General features: G+C 46.5%; 1 protein-coding gene and 1 long non-coding RNA gene across 3 annotated transcripts; one reads left to right on the top strand and one right to left on the bottom strand.

The window, feature by feature from the left end:
- Positions 1 to 179: 179 nt before the first annotated feature.
- Positions 180 to 20,696, bottom strand: COPZ1 (COPI coat complex subunit zeta 1). 2 transcript variants are annotated; one of them, XM_045466815.1, is made up of 9 exons: positions 20,601 to 20,696; positions 9,306 to 9,374; positions 7,873 to 7,954; positions 7,167 to 7,258; positions 5,329 to 5,384; positions 3,917 to 3,994; positions 3,705 to 3,756; positions 2,482 to 2,520; positions 180 to 1,630 (listed from the first exon to the last, which is right to left on the bottom strand). In XM_045466815.1, exons 1-9 carry the CDS (start codon positions 20,616 to 20,618, stop codon positions 1,583 to 1,585), a joined length of 534 nt encoding a protein of 177 aa, XP_045322771.1. In that variant the 5' UTR covers positions 20,619 to 20,696; the 3' UTR covers positions 180 to 1,582. The 2 variants fall into 2 exon arrangements, with proteins under 2 accessions (XP_045322771.1, XP_045322770.1); XM_045466814.1 differs by lacking the exon at positions 180 to 1,630 and adding an exon at positions 1,718 to 1,874.
- LOC123592023 lies at positions 3,964 to 5,472 on the top strand. The gene is made up of 2 exons (XR_006709557.1): positions 3,964 to 4,123; positions 5,307 to 5,472. It is a non-coding gene; the product is annotated as an uncharacterized LOC123592023 (long non-coding RNA).
- Positions 20,697 to 22,413: the final 1,717 nt, after the last annotated feature.

The raw sequence follows: 22,413 nt of genomic DNA, 5'->3' as shown, positions 1-22,413 counted from the left end.
AGGAGGCAAACAGCCCCGTAAATTAGGGGTGGGGGTGGGGGGAGGTGGAATGCTGGGGAGTCTCTGAGGTAGGAGGGAAGAAATATTATAAGATGGGGAGTGATGGGGGGGGGGGCTAGAGGAATAGAAGCAGCTGCCAAAAAGAGAGGAAGAGGAACAGAAACATCACACAAAGGCAGTTTGGAAAAAAATCTGTTTTATTCCTCTTTGCGCACAGCAGTAGATGAGGGTGGCTATCTCCTGACTCCATACATCTCTGACCCCAAAAACGTCCCCTTAGATATGCCCGGTTATTCACCCCACTTCAGTCTTGGAGAACTGGCAGTTAGTGGGTGGGGCAGAGTGAAGCCTCAGGAAGGTGTTTTTTGAGACATTTTTGTGGGAAGTTTTGGGTCAGGGGGAAAGATTAGACCCAAGAGTGGGTGCTCCGTCCCCCATCTTCCTGGGGGAATCCAAATCCCAAAGGTTTTCGGAAGAAAGGCACCTCTCTCAGCGACCCAGGGAGGGAGAGAGCGCAGACCTACTGCCTGGATGTAAGGCTGAGGCAGAGAGAAGAGGGGGTTAAGCAACAGAGACTGCAGACCCAGGGCAGAGGAGTGAAATGCATGTGGGGGGAGCGAAGGGGACAGAGCCCAGAGGCCCAAGTCACAAATCCCACCCCCTCCCCAGTTCTGAGCAAAACCTCTTCTTCCCAGGATGAAAATGGGAGTTTTAGTTCAGGGACCGGCTTTGCTCCAGGGCCCAGAGAGGACAGGCCAGGCAAAGATCCCAGGGGTGGCGAAGGTGGACAGAGTCCAGGTAGTCCAGGGACCAGGAGATGGACAGTCCTACAGTGAACACTCACAGACCCACAGCGGTTCTGAAGCTAGAAGCCAGGATCAGGGTTAAGAATGCAGCTGCGACTGAAATACAGACTTTTATAAGCCCTATCCCATAACATTTAAATCCCTACTTCTTCCACTCTGTCCCCTGCCCACGAGCTGTTCCCCATCTTTTCTCCCAAGGCTGGAGGACAGGGCAGTAAGAAGGAATGGGAGGAAACGCTGAGGCCAGTGAGTGAGTGGGGCTGTGGCTGAGACTGGAATATGCCACCCCCACTCATTCTATAGAAAAAACATTCTCTCCCTCCCTCCCCTTGCTAACATATGGGCTGTTGGGATGAAGGCCTGGTAAAGGCAAAGGGAGGAAAACACTCAGCGCATTCTTTCTCCTGCTTTGATCTGAAGTGTAGCTGCAGCAAAGGGCACCGAAGTTGAGAAGAAAATATGGGGGGGGGGGGGTGTAGGAGAGCATGAGAGCACAATTCGGTGTAGAAAGGAAGAGGGTGCTTTCCCTACTACCCTGCGTTTGAATCTGATGGGAGCTTTACTCCCAGGCTGTTAAAAAAAAAAAAAAAAAAAGTGTGAAAGAATAGGAAGCATAAGTGGGGGTTTGGGGGAGCAACCACAGAGAGGATGGAGACTTAAGGATCCCTTGTGATCCCCGAGATGACCCTGAGAGCATCATTTGGGGGACTGGATGAGAAGTCACAGCAGATATGTGGATTTTCTGAGGGGGTGAGGAGCCAGGAACAGTGAGGTCTTCACCGAAGGAGTGACCACTTGATCTGCTCTTTGGCTGACTGCAGCACCTGCAGGGACAAGAGCGGCAGTGAGGGGCTTGCCTGGGGGAGGGGGGCGGGGGCGGGGCAAGGACAGAGATTGGGGCTCTCCTTCCCCGCACTTGCCTTCCCCGTCCTTAGAAGAATGGCAAATAGAAAATCCCCAAGGGTAGAGGGATGGGAAGAAGCTCTCTAAGGCCCTAGAGGGTTGTCAGTTTGGGAAATTCCAAAAAAATTCAAATCCACTGGGGGGATGAAGAGAGAAGAGGTATACCTGGGAGGAAAGAAAAAAACTGGGGGTTACTGGACATATGTTAGAAAGGAGGGGTTACCACATCCAGATGGGCTTCTTAGTGAGAATTCCAAGTAGGTAGAAAACAGAATCCCTCCCTTGCCTCCCGCATCAGGTAGACAGTCTATCTGCAAAGTAGCAGGATGGATCTGCAAAACCTGCTTATTCTAGAATATGCATTTCCAGCTTAGCCCTCATTTGAATAATAAGAGAAGAGAAAGAGAGAGAGAGAGAGAGTGTGTGTGTGTGTGTGTGTGTGCGCGCGCGCGTGCACACGCACGCACACAGACCATCTGCTTAAGGCAAGCCTCTGCTGGGGAATAAATCACTGAATGAGGCATCAGGCAGGGAGGGTTTGAAGGGTACAGAGCAAGGCTGACAGCCACTGCTCACAGGGAAGTGGGACAGGAGTTGGGTGGGGTAGGGAGTGTTTGGCTGTAGGAGTCCCAGTTCTCTGGAATAAGAGGGAGCCAAGAAAGATGTGTCTTCAGTCTCTAGACTCATTCCAACTTGGGCTAGGGTGGAGTGTTATTCTAGTCTCTTTAGTGACCCAGTCCATCTGGAGAGGAAGAAAAGGAGAAAGTCCTACCTGAGACACGGTCTGCTCCGTAAGCGGAACATCTTCACCCTATGGCACGGAGAAACAAGCATTTAGCATGGGAGAAAGCTGGAGTGAGACCTGACTGAAGTTTGGTAGTGGAGCAGGAAAAGGCAGATGCCCGACTTCTCAATCCCTTCTAGGTGGTACAGCCATAATTTTACTTGGCCAGAGGGACTGTGAGCAGAAAAGGGTCATTTCATCCATCCTCTGTTTTAAGGCAGGAGGACTTCTTAAAAGATTTATTCCATTCCAAGTAATCAGCAGGTTATCTGATCCTCAACTTGGGGGTGGGGGACCTGATTCCCTAGTCAGAGAAGACCTTCCCTGAATATCAATATCGCCAGGGAAAGGATGAGGGGGAGCCAGGGGTAATTTAATGGATCCCGCAAGGCCTGATGGGTAACGACAGCATGTTAATTTGAAGAAATAAACTGCTGCAACAGCAGCCTGAGAAGGGGAAGGCGGGAGTGGGTGGTGGGGGGGACCCTCTCTCTTGCCACATAGAGACATATGTTAGAGGAGAAGATTAAACTATGCAAATGGAGCCCACGGCAGTTAAGGGAGAAGATTTCCCATTACCCGGCACTGTCAGCCTTCACTCCGTGGAGGTCAGAGCTGGGACATTCTATGAATGGGGAGATTTGCTTTGCTCAAACATCGAGGCACCCCACAGTCTGCTGGTGGGCTCTCTCTACACCCACCATTTTCTCCCCAGCAGACCTGGAGGCTTCTACGGTTAACCCAAAGGCCCCTTTCTGGTATCCCTAGCACCAAAGAGGACTGAGGTTCTGCAAATAAATGCTTCCTGATAGACAGGTGCTGTCCTTAGTTATGTAAAGACTTTATGACAAGAAAGACACTCCTCTGCCTCACTTGATTGGGATCCATCCCCAAAGGAAGTATAAGCCAACCTCAACTTCCTTTATAGTTTCAGAATCATTAATATTAAAGTTTCTTTTACTCATCTTTGATTCAATTAAGTGTGTACTAAATGTCCCCTCTGGGCAAAGACTGTATGAGATGCTAGGTAGCAGGTTAGGGACAAAAGTATGCCCCTTCTGCTTCCCCTCTTTGAGACAATGAGAAATTGAAAGGGGAGGAGAAGGTTGTATGTATTCTACGAGTATGTATTCTAAATTTAGATAAATTTAGCAGGTCAGGCCCTAGAGGGTGAGTAGACGGGGGATGTAGGGGAGCACACTCTTGCTTACCCTTAACGCTACCCGGTGTACCACTTGCTGGGGATCACTCTCTAGGATCACCCTAAGAAGACAAAGAAGAGACCATCGTTCACTCTGGCCTGAAGGACAGACTCATTGTGGGGATACTTTGGTCACTAAGGCCACTTGCCTTAGGACAGAGGCAATGATCCCACCCTCTCACCCCAGCTCCAAGGAGGTTCCAGGCAGGTCAGAAAACTCACCCTCCATCTACGATTTCATCCACAGCCAAGAAGAGACCCTCCATGTTCTCCAGCAGAGCTCGCTTTTCTACATTTTTCCTGAGTCCCCAAGAGAAGAGAAAAATCAGCCTAAGACACATAGGAACCTAGCACACCGTCTGAGTTGGGGATCCTAAACTAGACCAACAAAACACCTCCACCAACCGCACAGACTAAAAAGTGAGTTAAGTAAGTAAATAAGAACTTTTTGGCTAATCCACTCTAAGCTTATTCCTATTCTTAGCTGCTAAGTAAGGATCAGGAATGTCAGGAAAGAGAATCAAAAAAATAGTCAATTTCTGACTATCCAAGAGTTGATTATCCAGAGCTACTGTTTCTTCCCTACCTACCGTGATGCTGCTCATGACACTGCTCATAAACACTACCATCAGTGGGAGGAAAAAAGCAAATAAACAGCTAAATCCAATCTGGGGGTGGCGGGAGGTGGAGAGGAGTTGAGTGCAAACTCTATTTGCACTCAAGCTCTGACAGACTTTCTAAGCCTCTCCCCATTCCGCTGCTCCCCCTGCGTCCCCCTCCCTCACCAGCTCTTCTCCGGCCTTGAAAAGAAGCCCAACCAGGGGGCTGGGAACAGTCAGGGCCCTCATCCACCAGCTTCAGATCCGGTGGTTGTACATGTGGCCAGTCACATCCGTCAGCTTGACTCTTTCACTAGATCACTGAAATGAAGTCTATTCATTCACCTGGCTAAGAAATAAATCATCCCCTTCCTGAGGAAATCTGAGCCATTCGCCCTGCTGATTTTGTGGGGCTGAGAGCGCCTGCTGTTCTGCTCCGGATGGCGGATGGCTGTCTGTACTGGGTTCACTTGGGAGCTGCCGGGGGAATGAAGTTCAGAGCCCTGGATGTTTTCAAGGAAAGTATCTTATATCTCTTCTGTTGCCCATCTACATGGGGAACAGAGGGCTGGCTGCTGGGGAGGTGGAGGGGAGGCGAGGGTAAATGGCATATTCTTCCTGTCCTATAGAAACGAAAAACTAAGGACTAAAGTTAAAAACTGGGAGTGTTGCCTCCATTCCCAGGGTACTGACGTTACATCTGGGACACGTCCCCACACTTGCCCTTTCCCTATCTTCTAATGAAGTCTAGAAAAGCACCTTAAAGGTACTCAGAACTCTGACAGAGCCACTGGGTAATATGAGAGTAGACAGACATTGCTCCCTCCCAATCCCCTTTCTTAGGAGAATTATCCCCCAGGTGGGACACACTTTCCATCCAGTCTTCCCCATCAGTGCAAATTACTCTGAAATAATAAGCCTAACTTCTCAAGGTAAATCAATTCCCTGGAGCCTCTGCTAATTCCCCCACAAATTCCTGGGCCTGATGAATAGTGACTTTCTCTCCCAAACAGATGTCAAGAATGGCCTGCTCACCTCAGCATCTGGCTCAATGAGTCAAAGAGGCAATTCAGAACAGCCATGAGCATCAGCTGTTGGGAGACAGGAGAAGCAGAAGGATAAGGTTCAAGGCCCTGAAAGCTGCTACCTGAAAACAAAACCTGCCAATTCATTAAGCATCAAAAGACATGGGCTTTCACAAAGGACCAAAAGCATAAGGTGGAAGTCAGAGCAAAAACAGGAAGAGGAACTGTGGTTTCTCGCAGAAATAAATTCTGCTACACGATCCCACAATTTGAGACCTCTCTCTGACCAGACTGTTCAAACTTTCCTATTGCAGTCCTCTACAGGTCTTTACCAACTGCGTATATGTTACCGGAGATCTTAGGTAAAGAATTCATTAACCAAACAGTAACTAAGGTCAGAGAGTTAGTGGAAAGAGTATGGACTTTGGAGTCAGACAGAGTTGGGCTTAAATCCCAGCTGAGCCATTTCTATATGTGTGACCCTGGGAAAGTTATTAGGTTGAACCATATGAAACTGCCATTTCTATAGTTCAACGGTGGTCATATGCAAGCAATTTCATATTGTTCCTCATGTTTTGGTTTCCTCATCTATAAAACAAGAACACTAATACCCACAACTCACATAAGTGCTGTAAGGATTAGGTAACAATGTACCTTACAAAGCACTTAAAGTAGTAAAAGCTCAGAAAGAATTGGTTCTCTCAAACTTTTACTTTTGCTTCAAATTAGGTGGGGGCTTATTTTTACTTATCTACTCTCCTAGACGTCGCTACCTGAGGTAAGTAGCTTTTCCTATGCATAGGAAGCAGGTTAGGACTATATTCACAGTTTTCTCAAGTGACCCATTCAGAATGTACGGCTTCAACATGACCCTGAATGTTGGCTAACTGACCCAAGCTCAGTCAGATGTGGAGCCTTCATAGTAGGAGCAAGCATCCCCTTGACCTTGACCACACCTCAGAAATCTACCTCTGAAAACACTATGCAGGGAAGACCCTTGATACCGTATATCAGTATGTATGAAAACATATCTGGTGTCTCCAACGTGAAGATAAAAGAGCAATGGGGAGGGGGGGGGGTGCCTGGCTGGCTCAGTTGGAGGAGCAAGCGACTGTTTATCTTGGGGTCATGAGTTCAAGCCCCACGTTGGGTGTAGCGATTACTTAAATAAATAAATAAAACTTAAAAAAAAAAAAGAGCAAGTGGGGAAAAACCTGCATTCTAGGTTGATTTAAAAAAATATTTTTTTTTATTTTTTTCAACGTTTATTTATTTTTGGGACAGAGAGAGACAGAGCATGAACGGGGGAGGGGCAGAGAGAGAGGGAGACACAGAATCGGAAACAGGCTCCAGGCTCTGAGCCATCAGCCCAGAGCCCGACGCGGGGCTCGAACTCACGGACTGCGAGATGGTGACCTGGCTGAAGTCGGACGCTTAACCGACTGCGCCACCCAGGCGCCCCAAAAAAAATATTTTTTTAATGTTTATTTTTGAGAGAGAGAGACAGAGTGCGAGTAGGGGAGAGGCAGAAAGAAGGAGACACAGAATCCCAAGCAGGCTCCAGGCTCTGAGCTGTCAGCACAGAGCCCGACGTGGCGCTCGAACTCATAAACCACAGATCATGACCTGAGCCGAAAGTGAACACTCAACCAACTGAGCCACCCAGGGGCCCCTAAGTCGATTTGTTTGCTAGGCCACATTTGTGAGGGCAGCAGGACTGTGATAACTTCATTAGCCCCGTCAGAAGCCAGAGGGACGTGGCCCTCCTAGGGTCCAGAACCAGTAACTGTCCTGCCTATGGTTTAGGAAGTGGAGTCAGCAATAGCAAAGAGCGATGGGGATTCTCACCTCATTTTCATAGGAGCTGCCAATCACATAGAAATAGAGATCGATACTGCTTTTGTATACCACTGTCAGGCCTTCCAAGAGGGCGATTTCACCTGGGGGTGGGGGGAAGGTGGAAACAGTGGGTGGCCTGAGATAAGGAAGTAGGTAGAAGGAGTTCCCATGAATTCCTGGCATCCAGCTATTTGGGCTCAAGGAAGGTAGGTTGTAATAAAGTCCAAAGACCAAAGTTGACCTGCTTTTTCTTTCCAGGTGGTAAAAGGGAAGTATAAACTTGGGGAAATCAAAACGTATCTTCTCCTCTAACCATCTCCCCCGCCAACTACCCTTATTTCCCTCCTTGTATATGAGACAGGATACTAGTCGATCCTTCGGAGGTGAAAATGCAGAGCGGTCACCTTTACAGACTTCCATTTACCTGCCCTAATGGATGCGGTACAATAAGCAGAGCTGCAGTTAAATTTGTCAAGTGAGGCTCATAAATCCAGGGACTAGACAGGTAGCTAACAGCCAACCTTCCAGCACGGTATTCCCGCGTGAGGTACACTCACCTCCCCATTACATTTCTGAAGAGTTTATTATATGAGGGGAGGAGGAAAAAAGAGAAAAAAGGAGGCAGTCGTTTTATCCTTTCTCTGCAGTCCTGCTGCCCCCCCCCGCCCCCCACGGTTCCCCCAACACCAGGAGCAGTGAAAGGAAAATGACCTACTGTCAGTCCGATGGGTCTTGTTGAAAATGTTCTTCTCAAAGGCCTTTTGCTCCTTGACACTGGGGTAGGTGTCGTCATAGTACTGGTCAGAGGGAAAGGAGATGGGTTGGGTCATTAGAGCTGGGAGCCCAGAATGATTAGTGATTGTGCTTTGCCCTGGATCTTGGATTTCTTTCCTTCAAGGCATGGGGTGAGGGAAAAACACTGACACGAAGAAGGAAGAACTATGGAGGCAGGGAATGGGCAGTGAGTAATTGAATACCAAAAAAAAAAAAAAATTTTTAGGGACCCTGCCGTAGGCAAGCCCACCTCACACTTCTAAGACTGTAAGGGCAGAGGCCTACAAGCCCTACGATGAAGCTCTACCCCTGTCTGCACTCTAGGAGAGCAATCCCGAGACTGATCTCATGGAGTGCTTCCTAGGAGCTTCCCTACATCGGGGGAGCAGTGCTAAAGAATTGCAAAAGACACTAGAAGCACAGAACACTTCTTCCAGACCCTCATGCACAGTATGAAACTGAGGAATGGGGGAAAGGCTGCAAAAAACCTCCTTCCTCCAAAGAAAGGCAAAGCCTATCCAACCGCTCTCGTAGCTTAGCTCTCTTTTCTGAAAACTGAAAACAGGAGACCATCTAGCACGTTGCTGAGCCCACTCCCAAGCTCTCCCTGGCACGAGGGCGGAGATACTAGGCTGCTAAATCGCTCTGCTCTTTAGGGGCTAATCCGTCGCAGTCAGCTGAAGACCTATGACAGGTCTGGCATTTAGTAACTGGATAACTGTTTCAAAAGGTGTCCTGCATAGTTACATCCAATTACAGGGAGGAACAGCTGGTGAATTCTAAACTAATCTCTACCTGCTGATTGATTTATGCTGTGCTCGCCCGGAGTTAATACACCAGGGACAGAAAAAATTTCCACAGGAGGGGGGAGACTATGGAGGGAGAGGAGAGGGGTGTCCTTTCTCCTCTCTTTCAATAGATCCAAAGTTAGAAACATCACACTGGGGAAATCAAGAGGTAACAAGCTTGGTGGTGACTGCAGACCTAGGGCTGGAACCCTGGAACTGCGAGAGAATTTCCTGGGAAAACACAGGCAGGGTGACAACGCAAAAGGAAGGGGGACAAGAGTGATGGGCATGGGCAGCCTGCTTCTCATATCCAGACACTGTACTGTTCAGAAACCAAGGTTCCCAAGGTTTTCCCTGCTCTAATGCTGACAACAAAGGAGGTCAAAATCTGTGGAAGGCAAGTGTGGAAGCAGGGCAACTCAGAGACAGAAGCAGTCTGGGTTTTCATCTGGAGTGGTCACAGGAAAATGGAAGAATTCTCAAAATTATAGTATCAAGGGATAGGCGTTTGTGGGGGCAGTCCCAGGTCCAAATCTCAGAATCAGCCTTTGTCTTGCTCCTCAGTGAATTTCAAAGGGAATCTCACCTTGGCAAAAAGTCGATCTCCATCATTGTCCAGAATCAGGATGGCTTTGACAGTATACAGGGAGGGTTCCTGAAGAGATAGGAACATACCTTCAGTCCTGAAGGCTCCTGTTACCAGTGGCAAACCAGCTACCTTCCCCTAGTCCCACTGGGGCTGCAAGGGGATACAGAGGTGCCTCTGCATGTCCCCTACCCCAGCCTGGTTAGATGTAGACAATTCCCGCCAAGAACGATCAAGTGGTGAATGAACTGAATTGAGGGAGGGGGCATTTCGACAAAGAACTCCAAAATAGCATCAGAGGAACAGTGTCTCTGAGCCGGACTCACAGAGGATTTAATCAAGGTAGGTCATGGAATGTTATTTCCACACATTATGCTACAGTTATTTTCCCAACTACCCTCCCTCCCTGCTCTCCCACGTACAGGTAGGTATGGAATGTGACCAGATTAATTAATAGGCACTGCACGAGGCTATCTGAAAATAGGATTGAATGCCCTAGTGTACTTGGAAGTTTCTGCAGTCCCAATGCAGTAGCAATGCAGAGGCATAAAGCAAGCCTTCCCTGAACCACCCACACACTGAGCAGAGGGAAACGAACACGCATGCGTGTGCACACTCGTGCACACAGACACACCAGTTCTGAACGCAGCCCAGTGAGACATCCATCTTCCAAGACTTCCCCTATGATCCCAGTTCCTCTACGATACTCCCAGCACTACCGCTTAACTTGCCAAGACAAAAACCATTCTGAATTTTGAGGGAGTTCAGCAGCAGTAAGAAGAGGGTCTAAGAAGCCGGGAGCCTGGAGTTAATGAGCAGGAGGGGAGTGTTCTTTCACTACCAACAATCAAATCTTGAGGATAATGGCTCTCGTAAAGGAACCACAGCCTCAGCCTTAATGGTTACATCCAACTGCAAAGCATATCACATTGCAAAAGCTCCTCTACTCCTGCAACTTCTAACGAACCAGCTAACCAGGAGAGGAAAAGGAAGGAAAGGGAGGCAGTGTTAATGTGTGTAGAAGGTGTCTGCAGGCTCATATTCCTTGAATTTTCTTTTTTTTTTTTTTTTTAATGTATTTTTTAAGTAGGCTCCACGCCCAACGTGGGGCTCGAATTCACGACCCCAAGATCAAGAGTCGTGTGCTCCACCAACTGAGCCAGCCAGGCGCACCTCACAGTCCTTGAATTTTTTTTTAATGTTTATTTATTTTTGAGAGAGAAGAGAGCGAGTGAGCAGGGGAGGGGCAGAGAGAGAGAGGGAGACCAGAGACAGAGAATCCCAAGCAGACTCCGCGTGTCAGCACAGAGCCCAGTGTAGGGCTCGAACTCATGGACCGCCAGATCATGACCTGAGCCGAAACAAGAGTTGGACGCTTAACCGACTGAGCCACCCAGGAGCCCCACATTCCTTGAATTTCTAATCAACATTACTTACCCTTGCTCTCCCTCCCCTGTGCTGTGAGACAGGGCTGTTGCCTCCCTTTCCTGGCCTTGCTTAGGAAACCCGCGGTTCTCACAGGGGCCAAATGTAACCTCCAAGCATGTGGCATGTGTTTAATAAAGACCCAAGAGTGAGCATGAAAGAATTATTGCCAAGGATCCAGGAAATGCAACCTCTACAAAGGTAAACTGTCCCATGAGGCGCCAGGAGGTTTCTGGTTCCACGCAAAGAGCCAACCCTGCCTCGGGGAATTAAGAATGAGAGTAAAGGGAACCCAGTGTTTGGACAACAGGGTGATGAAGAATGTAAGCTTTCCTCACCTGAATTCTTGACAATAGCAATTTTTGTCTTTTGTTCACTGATTTATTCCAAGTGTCCAGAACATGTCACACACTAAATTCTCAGTATTTACTGGATAATTGTGACAAGAAATGAAGTTTGAGAATAAGGCAAAAATCTCTTGAAGTAGTAAGTGTCCAGGGGAACTCTTTTTTTTTTTTTTTTTAAACGTTTATTCATTTTTGAGAGACAGAGCATGAGCGGGGGAGGGGCAGAGAGAGAGGGAGACACAGAATCCGAAGCAGGCTCCAGGCTTTGAGCTGTCAGCACAGAGCCCGACGCGGGGCTCGAACCCACGAACCATGAGATCATGACCTGAGCTGGAGTCAGGTGCTCAACTGACTGAGCCACCCAGGCACCCCTCTAGGGGAACTCCTATAATTAGACTTCCATGTATCGGTATACGTTCTGGTGTGGCCATTTGGGGTGATACTACTACCAACATATCTCTGCTCTGATCAACACTCCATAGAGATGCCCACTCTATACACATTACTCCCTGGAATAAATAGTCTGTCTCAAACTAAGGAACTCTGTGTCTAGCAGAGGCAAGTCTTCTAGAGTCTCATCTAAAAGGTCACAAATAGAGAAGCTTTCCTCACTCCTAACCCCCACAGAAAGATCTCCCCATAAAGCAGGCTTAATTCCATAGCAACTTGAGGGTCCAACCTCAAATGACCAAAAGGGAGACACCAGTGGGAATGAGTTTCCTTCATAGAGGAAAAGAAGCCCACAGGGAAGGAAATTTGGAAGAGAGCATTTTTCCTGCTTTCCCCTGGAAATCTTTGGCTCTGTTCTTCTCTCCACATTCACAGAAACCTTGGAGAGCTTCCTAATGGTTTAAACTGGGCATTAGTCTGGCATAGATAACTGATTCCTGCAGCCATAGAGTCTGGCATCCCTAGAAAGAATGGGATGGATCCCAAAGAAAAGAAAAACCCTTATAGCCACCAGCCAACTAGGAGAGAGACAATGCCCTTTGTGGCCACTGGGGTATGAGTGCCTGAAACTGCTGGCAAAGACAGAAAGAGATTCCTGGGCCTTTCTCGCTGGCTTCCTAGAAGATGTTATCAAGGAAACCCCCCAAATAGGAACTGGATGTTACTGGGAAGGATAAAAGGCAGGCAAAGGAAGGCAGGGAGAAGACCAGATCTGACTCAGAGAGGTAAGAAGGCACTGGAGGAAAGGCTGGTCATTTCAAACGAGGGAATAACCATACTCAATAAAGCCAAGAATTGAGGCATGAGCGGATGCTGCTTCAACTCTGCTACAGCTGGAGCCAGCAGCGTCTCCTTTACGTCTGTCTCCTGCCACCTCCTGACTACAGCCGGTGCCACTTCAGCCTGGGGCCTTTACCTCTCGGGAGCGGGGGAGGCCAAGAGTTCCTCTCATACCATAAAACTAGCCAGTTTAAAGGCCCCAGAAACCATGACTGGTAATGTAATTTCATTTTGAGTTTTTGCAAAGGGCAAGTTTATAAATAACTCCTAGCTATTGAGAAATGGGCCTCCTGGACAATGGACTAGGTTTCACCTTGTAACACATTAAATGCTGATTACTGAAAAAGACCCTACAAGCTTAGGCCATGTTCAAAGGCTTTAAAAGGTCTATTCTTCCCTCCCACTCCCAAATGTGTAGCTGCTAGAAAGCTTTCGAGACAAAGTTCTGTGATGCACTGACTTTCAGAGAGCCACAGCCTGAGTGTATAACAGAACTTCACCTCAAATGCTAATAGTGCCTGGAAATGACATGTAGGCAGATTGTTTGCGGGAGGTTGGGTGGCTCAGATAGATTTTCGTGTACGTTTTTATTGTCAAGGAAATTAGACGGGACTCCTCAGGAGCGCTGAAACAACACCAAACAAGCAACCAGCCTGCTGCAAAGGAGTCTCCGATCTCAATCAGAGGATTTCTGTGGTCTGGTGAAAAACACCTCCCAGTACCCCGGCGACTAGCACACGGGGGACTACAGGGGAAGTCATTCCTAGTGCTGCCCCCTGTGGGCCTTCAAATGACCTGCAGCTTCCTCAGCAGTGTAATCAGCAAAAATATTAAAAAGGCAGCTCTGGATAGAAGTTCTCTGTGTGTCTTGTAAGTCAAACTAGGAGAGATAGGCTCTGAAAAAGCATTGAATTAAGTCAGTTCACAGCGTACAGAGTAAGAAGGCACTCTGGGGTAAGATCATGAAATGTCACCAGAAGAGGAAAGGGGGGGCGGGTGGAGAGAGAGGAATCTTTGCAGCAGGCACACAGGATATCTGGGGGCTAAGACCAATTATTTTTATTTAATTCATGGGGATGGGGGGGGGGGGGAACGTGACCAAGAAGGCTTTGTGGAGCTAGAGGATGCTATCCACACAGCTGAAGAGGCGCAAGTAAGAACCTGGTTGAAATTCCTAGAAAGTTCTTCATTTCCCACTTAGAAAGAAATCTTTATGGCCATGCCAAAAAGTAGTACCCTGGCTTGGCAACAGGTCTTGATCAACAAGAAACAAGACGCTCTTCCCTCGACGCTTTTTTTTTTTTTTTTTTTAATGTAGGCTCCATGCCCACCGTAGAGCCCAACGCAGGGCTTGAACTCACGACCCTGAGATCAGGACCTGAGCTGAGATCAAGAGTCAGATGCTCAACCAACTGAGCCACCCTGGTGCCCCAACTCTATTTATAGAGCAAAACCAAGACGGTAAAAACTAGAAGGAAAAATCCCTAGATACCACTCCCAGCTGCTCTACGTAGCTAAGCAGGTATTCTGCTCCCTGACTCTGTGCCAACTCCTTTAACATGAAAAGCTCCTCTGGGGTTGAGGGCTCCAATTTGCCAGCCACAAGCCTAGGGACTTCAAACAAAAAGAAGAATTAGCTCCAGGCTTTGACAGGGAAGCATAGTTTTCACACACTACCCAAGGGTTTGCTTAGATTCAAGCACAACTCAGGAAAGACCAGGAGCCACAGGTACCACAGAACATTACCCAGTTGCCATGAGACCAAATACCGGTTATAAAGAGGAAAGTGATCACAACCCTTAGGAAGGAAGAAGTGATGTCAGGAAGAGACACCTAGAAAGAATCTTCCTGTCTGACGGAGACAGAAAATGTGAAAGCACGATCACTAAGAACTCAACCACTATAGGAGAAAACGTCTCCGAACTCCTAAAATCCTTTATTGTAATCTGGGTCGGCCATTAACTCGAGTTCTAGCTTTCTGGGGGACTCTGCTTCTTCATCAGAGAAATGAGAGGCCTGACCTAGATCAGTTAAGGTTAATACCTTAAGTTACTGCAGACCTTTTTTTTTTTTTTTTTTTTTTTTTTTTTTTTAATTTTTTTTTTTCAACGTTTATTTATTTTTGGGACAGAGAGAGACAGAGCATGAACGGGGGAGGGGCAGAGAGAGAGGGAGACACAGAATCGGAAACAGGCTCCAGGCTCCGAGCCATCAGCCCAGAGCCTGACGCGGGGCTCGAACTCACGGACCGCGAGATCGTGACCTGGCTGAAGTCGGACGCTTAACCGACTGCGCCACCCAGGCGCCCCTACTGCAGACCTTTTTGATAAGCTGATGAAATTTATGGACCCCGTTACCAGAAAACTACACATTCACAAATTCTTATGATTTCAAGGAGCCCAGTTAGAATTAAATATGTTACTTTGTGAGGATAATAAGATGGTGTGGAGAGGGGAGGGGGAAAGGGGGAAATGAATGATACTTTTGAAAATCACCCCCTCTCCTCTGCCTCGAACCAAATAATGACTTCAATAAATATGTGTGTGGCCTTCATAAATTAATAAATATGACTGAGAAAACTAACACAGCCAGCAGGGGGAGCAAAGGTCGGCACCATACCCCTCCAGCTTTCAGTGACTGAACTTGGTGGCTGTGAGACAGGCAAGGACAAAGATAACTGAGCCTAAGCTCTTCAGAAATGCAAAATCTCAGGTCCTCTCTTAAAACTGAGAAAGCCAGGGCACCTGGCTGGCTCAGTCGGTAGAGTATGCAACCCTTGGGCTCAGGGTTGTGAGTCTGAGCCTAGAACTTATTATTATTTTTTAATTTCAGAAAACCTCACCTGGAGAAGTTTTCCCCAGAGGGTGCACAGTCCATTCTCCAACTATTATGAAAAATTACACAAACGCAGGACAAAGCAAAGCAGCACTGGAAAGAGAGACAAGTCGAACAAGCAGAAATCAGAGCACTTGGCACCTGAGGCCTGAGAGCGACATTAGAACTTCCCGTCTTCCCAGTTGGGTAATCCAAGAGCTCTCATTTAAATATCATCAGTAAAGGGAAAAATCCGATAGAACTAGATCTATTTCTGCAGAGTTCTTGTTTATAACATTTCGGGCTATCTACCCTGCCCCTAATCTGCTAGCCTAAAAGAATGGGTCGACAGCCTCTGTGTTTGTCTTTCAGCCTACCAACCCAAAATTCAAAATCATGTCCTAAGGCCTAATTGCTATCCTCTGCCCCAGTTTCAGTCTCCCTCTAAAAAGTATACAAATAATAGAAAAGGAGTTGAAGAAAATTGGTAGGGCTATCCAAACCATCTGGCTGTAGGTGGAGATACCTGCCTTGACAGTGGGAAAACTAAACGCCCAGATAAGCAGACACGCATTTCACCTGCAACATGTGACTTAGGTTACACAGCAGGAAAGTCTTCTGAAGAGATGGGTGTGGTCAAACGCCAGAAGAGGAAAGCTAGGAAATCGAAGGATAAAGAGAACTCCTCTAATAATCTGATCTGGGAGAAAACCTATTCTGCACAGCATCAGGGAAGACGGAACGTGAGAGGGCCCTTGCCAGTACAGGCATCTTATGACGCGCATGGACTCAACCCACCAATCCATCTTCGTCAGCTGCTTGAGGGCACTCTGCCTTCCATCTTTCTAATTACTCTAGTGTAAGCGGATAGGTGGACACGGATTCTGTAGTCCTGTTCGATCCTTTATTTGCTTCTTGATTTCCCCTTTCCATTGCTAGTGGTCAATATCCTAACTCTAACCAAGTCGTGTCAGCGGAGTAAAGAACAGTAGCAGATATCTAGATAAAAAAAAGACCCTAAATCTGCCACTAGGCTCCCTCAAATATCTGGATAATTGCATTCATCCTCTGCTTCACAGGGAAGACCTGGCTTCTCAAAGGTCTTTCTTCACATGGAGACCCCCTCCTCCTCTTTTGACCATGTGACAGCTCCCCTAGACCTTTGATATAATTTATACCTTGCCGGGGACCAACTCTTTCCCACCACTGTGAAGGAGAGGGAAAAAATATATATAAATACGTCGGAAATCTATAACGAGGTCTTCTTGGAGGGCAAGACACGGAGAGAGTTAGAAGCAGCGTCAATTGCTCTTTGGGGGTTTTAGTTCAAGCCGAGGTCTGCTTCCAGCAATCAACCATTAAAACAAGCCGGCCAGAGTAACAGCACAGTTTATTCTGATCATTTAATTTGAAGTGTCAATAAATTAAACTTCAATCAATTAAACTAGGTGTGCAATAACCCAGATGGACACCCCGACACCAACATAATCACAATAAAAATTTTTATGGCTGCCAGGGACCTCACCGGGGGCAGTGCTGGCACAGCTCGCGCCCTAGCTGAGAAATATATCTCCACGGCGCAGGATCGAGGAGATTGCTTCTCCTAACGAAATGGAGGGGCCAGGCACCGGCAAGGACGCAGCTGGGAGAGGGGCACAAGGGACTGCCAGGAACGAGATGGGAGTGCTTTGGGGGCTTAATGTAATTGATACCTTTGCCCAGAGCAGGGGGAGGGGGCATTCAGGCCAAGTACCTCTACTGTTAGTGCCAAAGGAATTTAACAAAAGCCCCATTAAGATGATTGAGGAAGCGAAGGCCACAGAGCAGTATCAACCTTTAAGTCATTGATGTATTCTGCATAGTTTCCTCCTCCACAAAGATGCACGCTCTTGTGCACTCTGGATGCCCTGATGTTTGAAGGAGTCTTAGAATTTGGGATGTGGTCATTGTTTTAGGATAAAAAATGGTATAAAGGGAGAGAAAGAATGGAATTAAGTCTAGTCTGAAAAGCACTGGAAAAACACTCAGAAAGTGAATCCAGAGAGGTTTAGGAAAAATGAAACCTATGAGGAAAGATTTAAGGATCTAGACTGCTAGAGTAATTCAGCTTTGAGAGGAAAAAGAAAAGAAAAAAAATAAGGTAAAGGGGGAAGGGAGGAAGGGAGTGAGTCATTATCTTTAAGATTTCATAGGTTATTAATGGAGAATGGTGACCTGTAGAGATCCCTCTCCATTCACAGCTAAGAAAGGGAGCATCAGCAGAAAACAGCAGGAGAGAGGAAGTTAAGTACAAAGATGCAGGCTGGGAGCACTATTAAGCACTGGGAAGGAAGTTGATGAAAGGGTCTCTTTCCTTAGGAGACGACAACAGGACCTGAGAAAGATTAGACAAATCTACTTGAAACCTAGAGCTAGATTACTTAATTCAAAACAGAAATGTGACCCACTGTAAAGTACCTAAATGAAGGGAACCTACTGGTATTTAGAAGTTCCCATAATCAGGTTAAGTTTCGGCAGATGTTTCTTCTTGACCCCCTCTAGATTACTCTTCCCTTCTTCTCAATACCCTATGGCTGTGTGCCTTGTGGAGGTGAGGACAGAGGAATGTACATTCATCAGTTTTCCCTAGAGGTCCAGTCAAAACAAAAATGTGAACGAAGGAAGCCTACAAGAACTTTAGAAGGTGTCTGCCTCTTTAAGGAGTGGTCTGTTAAATATTATCTGGGTACAGTAAACTCTAGTTCAGTAGACGCTAAGGTAAGATCCAGGGATTCCTCATACTTTTCACGACGATGGTGATTTAAGTACTCAGGAGGTGCTGCTGAGTAAACAGAGGAAGGCATGAGGTTAAAAAGGACCAGTGCAGAAGGGTGATTCTGAATCGAATGGAGCTAAATTCCATGATCCAGTTTGTGAGGGTAGAGAGAAATAAACATTTAGGAAGTATCACCTGATTCTCAACTAGGGTTCCTCATCTGAAGCACTGAATACTGAAAACTATTTAAATGACTACTTTTTTTTTTTTTTTTTTTAAACTTCTCCCAAGGATGGTACAAACTAGTGCCATTGTGGATACAGAGAAGTTGATTCATTACATTAATGAATGCCTTAGGCTTACTTCTCTCCTAGAACTCTGGCTGAGAAAGGCTGGAATGATGAGAAAGATACATAAATTCTTAATTGGGGGCCCAAAATATAATGAAATTGTAAAGAGCTGACACAGAGGAAGGAAAATATTAGTTTAATATCATAAGAACTTTGGAGACCAGCACACGAATTGATACCTGTTAGTACTTTGTCCCCAATAAATGCTTTATATAATTGATGTTTCAAAGTACAGTTCTGCATACTGCAGTATGTGCTTCCCTGAGCAAGCCCTCTTCTCTATAATTTGGTTTCCCCTAAACCCATCACATAGATTTCTCATGACAAAGAATCAATATGGTTTTATATTTATTATTTTTTTATTTACTTTTGAGAGAGAGAGAGAGCGCATGAGCAGGGCAGGGGCAGAGAGAGAGGGAGACACAGAATCCGAAGCAGTCTCCAGGCTGGCTCCAAGCGGTCAGCACAGAGCCCGACGCAGGGCTCAAACTCACAAACCGTGAGATCATGACCTGAGCCGAAGTCGGACGCTTAACCAACTGCGCCACCCAGGCACCCCAGAATCAATATGGTTTTAAAAGCAAAGTTCAGGGGTACCTCACCAAGGTAGCAGGAATCTGGCATCTTGGGTACAGATCAAAATGGATACAAGGAAGAAGCAGACTGAAATAGACTTCAACAAGGAAGCAGACTGAAAACTGAGGTAAGAGAAAATGTGTGAGATTTTCACATATACCTCCCACAACTCACCACTACACACATATCCCTTATTAAGACGGCTCCCCAAGCATCATGTCCCTCACTCCTATACCTCTAAGCAGGCTCCCTTGTAAACAGATGTAGGGAGCATTTAAAAAATTCCTAAAAATTTCCAAAGAAACCAATTCCCTGGAATTTATCCTAGTCTGTTAACTGGTTAAGAATACTGGCTAACTGCCTGGTACAGAAAATAACTTATTAAAAACTACTCAGGAGGTGCGTGGCTGGCTCAGGTAGTGGAGCCTGCAGCTCTTGATCTCCAGGTCATGAGTTAGAGCCCAACACTGGGCGCAGAGATTAATTAAAAAATAAAAAAAAATTTTTTTTAATTTTATTTATTTTCGACACAGAGAGAGACAGAGCATGAGCAGGGGAGGGGCAGAGAGAGAGGGAGACACAAAATCTGAAGCATGCTCCAGGCTCTGAGCTGTCAGCACAGCCCGATGCAGGGCTTGAACTCACAGAGTGCCAGATCATGACCTGAGCCGAAGTCAGATGCTCAACCAACTGAGCCACCGAGGCGCCCCAAAAAATAAAAAATTTTTAAAAACCTCAGATTTTAAGCTCGCTACCTAGACTTGATCAATTCACATGATGAGAAGGAATTATCCCTATCTTTGCCATTTTGAAAGAAATCAAACCTGTTACTGTCTTCTACCTGATGAAAATCTGGATATGTACATGTATTAGAGCAGAAAAAGATGCAAGAAAACGTCTTTGGAAAGAGCCTGGAGTTAATCAAGGAAGGAGGTTGGCCGCTGAGTTCCTATACACACATACGTATTAACATCCCCAGACTGTAAAACAGAGCACTTTAGAGAGAAATCCTCCAGTCTGGTTCTAAAGAAAGGGTAACAGTATTTTGTTTTAACAGGCAAAAGGGATTATACGGATAAAGAAGCTAAAACACTCTTTTAGCCACCAAAATTCTCATATAACCAGAGGGAGAGTTAGCATCTCAGATCTTACAATAAGAATTCCTAAGGCCTTAGAAGGAGAGAAAAAAGAAGAGAATAAGGAGTCTGGAAAAAATATTCTTTAATCCATGCTAACTTATCAGGTACTCCAGAACTTTGATGGAATACATTTACCATGACAAAACTACATAACAGGGATTAACAGGAGACCTAAGTAAAAAGAAAACCGTTTTTTTTAAGATATGTAACAGAACTGTCAACGGAGAGTCAAACTATGACAACCACCAGGAGGACCCTGTGATAACAAACAACTGCAGTCTAGTCCTACAATTTGGGGCCAGTTTGGAGGTCTGGAGAAAGTCAAATCAGAGTATCATCCATAATGCTCAGAATCAGGAGAAACCTAAAGGACCCCAATTCAGTATGCTGATGATCCTATGCGTTCTAAGGACTCCATGTGCTCCCTTCAACTTTCCACGGATTCTGCCCTCTCCCTGGAAGAGCTTTCTACTCTAAACCGAGGCTTTACCTCCTACAGTTCCTACACCAGGCCACACGCTTATTCCAGGGGCTGGCAGGACCTTCGGTCCCCGAGGATTACCCGGGATTCCCCTTTCTACCCCCTCCCAGTCAGGATGAACCCCAACTCCCAGCCCCTCTGGACACCGCAGCACCTCGGCTGCCCCTCCGGCTCCTACCAAAATCAGCGCCTCCATCTTGCCCCGCAGCTGGTGCCGACGTGGAGCCGCAAAAGCAACACCGCCGCTGATTGGCCCTACATCCTCATTAGACCCCGCCCAGGATGAGGATTATTGGACTATATCGTAACAGCTATTGCTTTATTGGCCAATCAGTGTACTAGCTTGCTTAGCGGAAGCAAGGTGTCCAGCCAGAAGGCGCAGGCATTTGATTGTCAGATTAAACACTCAATACAACGCCAAAACCTCAAGGTTGAATGGGGCGGGAGGGTCAGGGGGCGGGGTTGTTTCCACGGGGAACAGAGGAAGCGATTATTAATTTTCAATTGGTGGAGAAGAGACCACGTGATATCCGTAGGCCTGATTTAGCAGCTTTAATCCGCACTCCCTTTAGGGGGCGCTGTGTCTCCTTAGCCCTTAACAGCTCGTGACGGAATCGCACCGGAGTCCCCAGTCCAAGAGCCACATATTAGGTAGGCCCTTGATATCCAAGGTTGCTTTAGCAAACACTGCTAGCTCTTCCCTCAGACTCGCTGAGTGCAGCATCCTCACCGGAAATCTGCACAACCACAGAGTAAAAGCCAAGAGATGCCCAGTGTATTAAATAAAACGAGGCCGCTGGGAGTTAACTGCTACAGTAACAATTTCCCCAAGATGGAGTCCCAGGCTTTGCTGGGCCCAAGGAAGGACAAGAAGCCAATGAGTTTCTAAAAGTAGATTTTCTTTGACCGGACGTGAAACAGGATGTTAGAGCTTTGGACCCTAGAGAGGAGAGAGTAGGAGGGACAAAGGGGTAAGAGGGTCCAGGATAAGGAAGGGTGTAGAGACAGGGTCTGCGGTTTTCCAGTAGGGACAAGCTGTTGCAAAATGAGAAAAGAGAAGTTTACTGAACGCAGGGATTTCACAATATGGAAAGGTTTTGATGAAGTCTAGCTTTCCCCTACCGCTAGGTTCCTTGGTCCTGACACCCCTTAGGTCAGGGACACCTATTGCCTTATCTCTACAGGGATTTTTTTTCCCCCCATTTCTGACAATTATGTCTTCAGGAGCTCTCCAAGAAGAGCACCCAAAACTATCAGGAGTTTTTCTAATAATTTGAGCGTAGAGTCAGAGGGCCTAAGAGAAATGTATAGAAAGGTACAAACTATAGAGCTAACATACATGCTGTGAAGGAAGGTATATGATTTTCTGGTAAAATCCCAGGGGACAAGCCTCACATCTGGAGAAAGTAAGGGCTTAGGCTTTATCTGTTACAAATGTCCAAATGGGGAGTTATTCAGATATTTAGTTAGCATTGTGCCTGGCATCACAAGGTTGTCCTTAGCTTGGTAGCTTAATGATAAAACTAACATTTGGGGTGCCCAAGTGGCTCAATGGGTTAAGCATCTGACTCTTCATTTTGGCTCAGGTCATGATTTCACGGTTGGTGAGTTTGAGTCCCTCGTGGGGCTCTGCAATGTCAGTGCTTAGGATTCTCTCTCTCTCTCCTCTCTCTCTGCCCCTCCCATGTTCACACGTGTACACTCTCTCTCTCTCTCTCACAATAAATTAATTAATTTTTTTTAAATGAACATTTAATGACCATCTACTATGTGCTAGTCACCTGCTAAATCTTTGAATACATTATTTAATATTTTTAGAAAAGCTTTATGAAGTAGATGGTTATTATTCCCATTTTATAGATGAGAAAAGTAGAGTTTGGAGCAATTCAAAATTGACTTAAGGCCATACAGTGATTAATTGACCACCATACATTCCAACATAGGAGGTCTGGTTCTAAAACCATGTTCTTAGCGACAATCCACTCTTCTGA

This window comes from Leopardus geoffroyi, chromosome B4, assembly GCF_018350155.1.
Source record: "Leopardus geoffroyi isolate Oge1 chromosome B4, O.geoffroyi_Oge1_pat1.0, whole genome shotgun sequence".
Taxonomy (NCBI): Eukaryota; Metazoa; Chordata; class Mammalia; order Carnivora; family Felidae; genus Leopardus; species Leopardus geoffroyi.
This window is presented reverse-complemented; position numbering and strand designations above follow the sequence as displayed.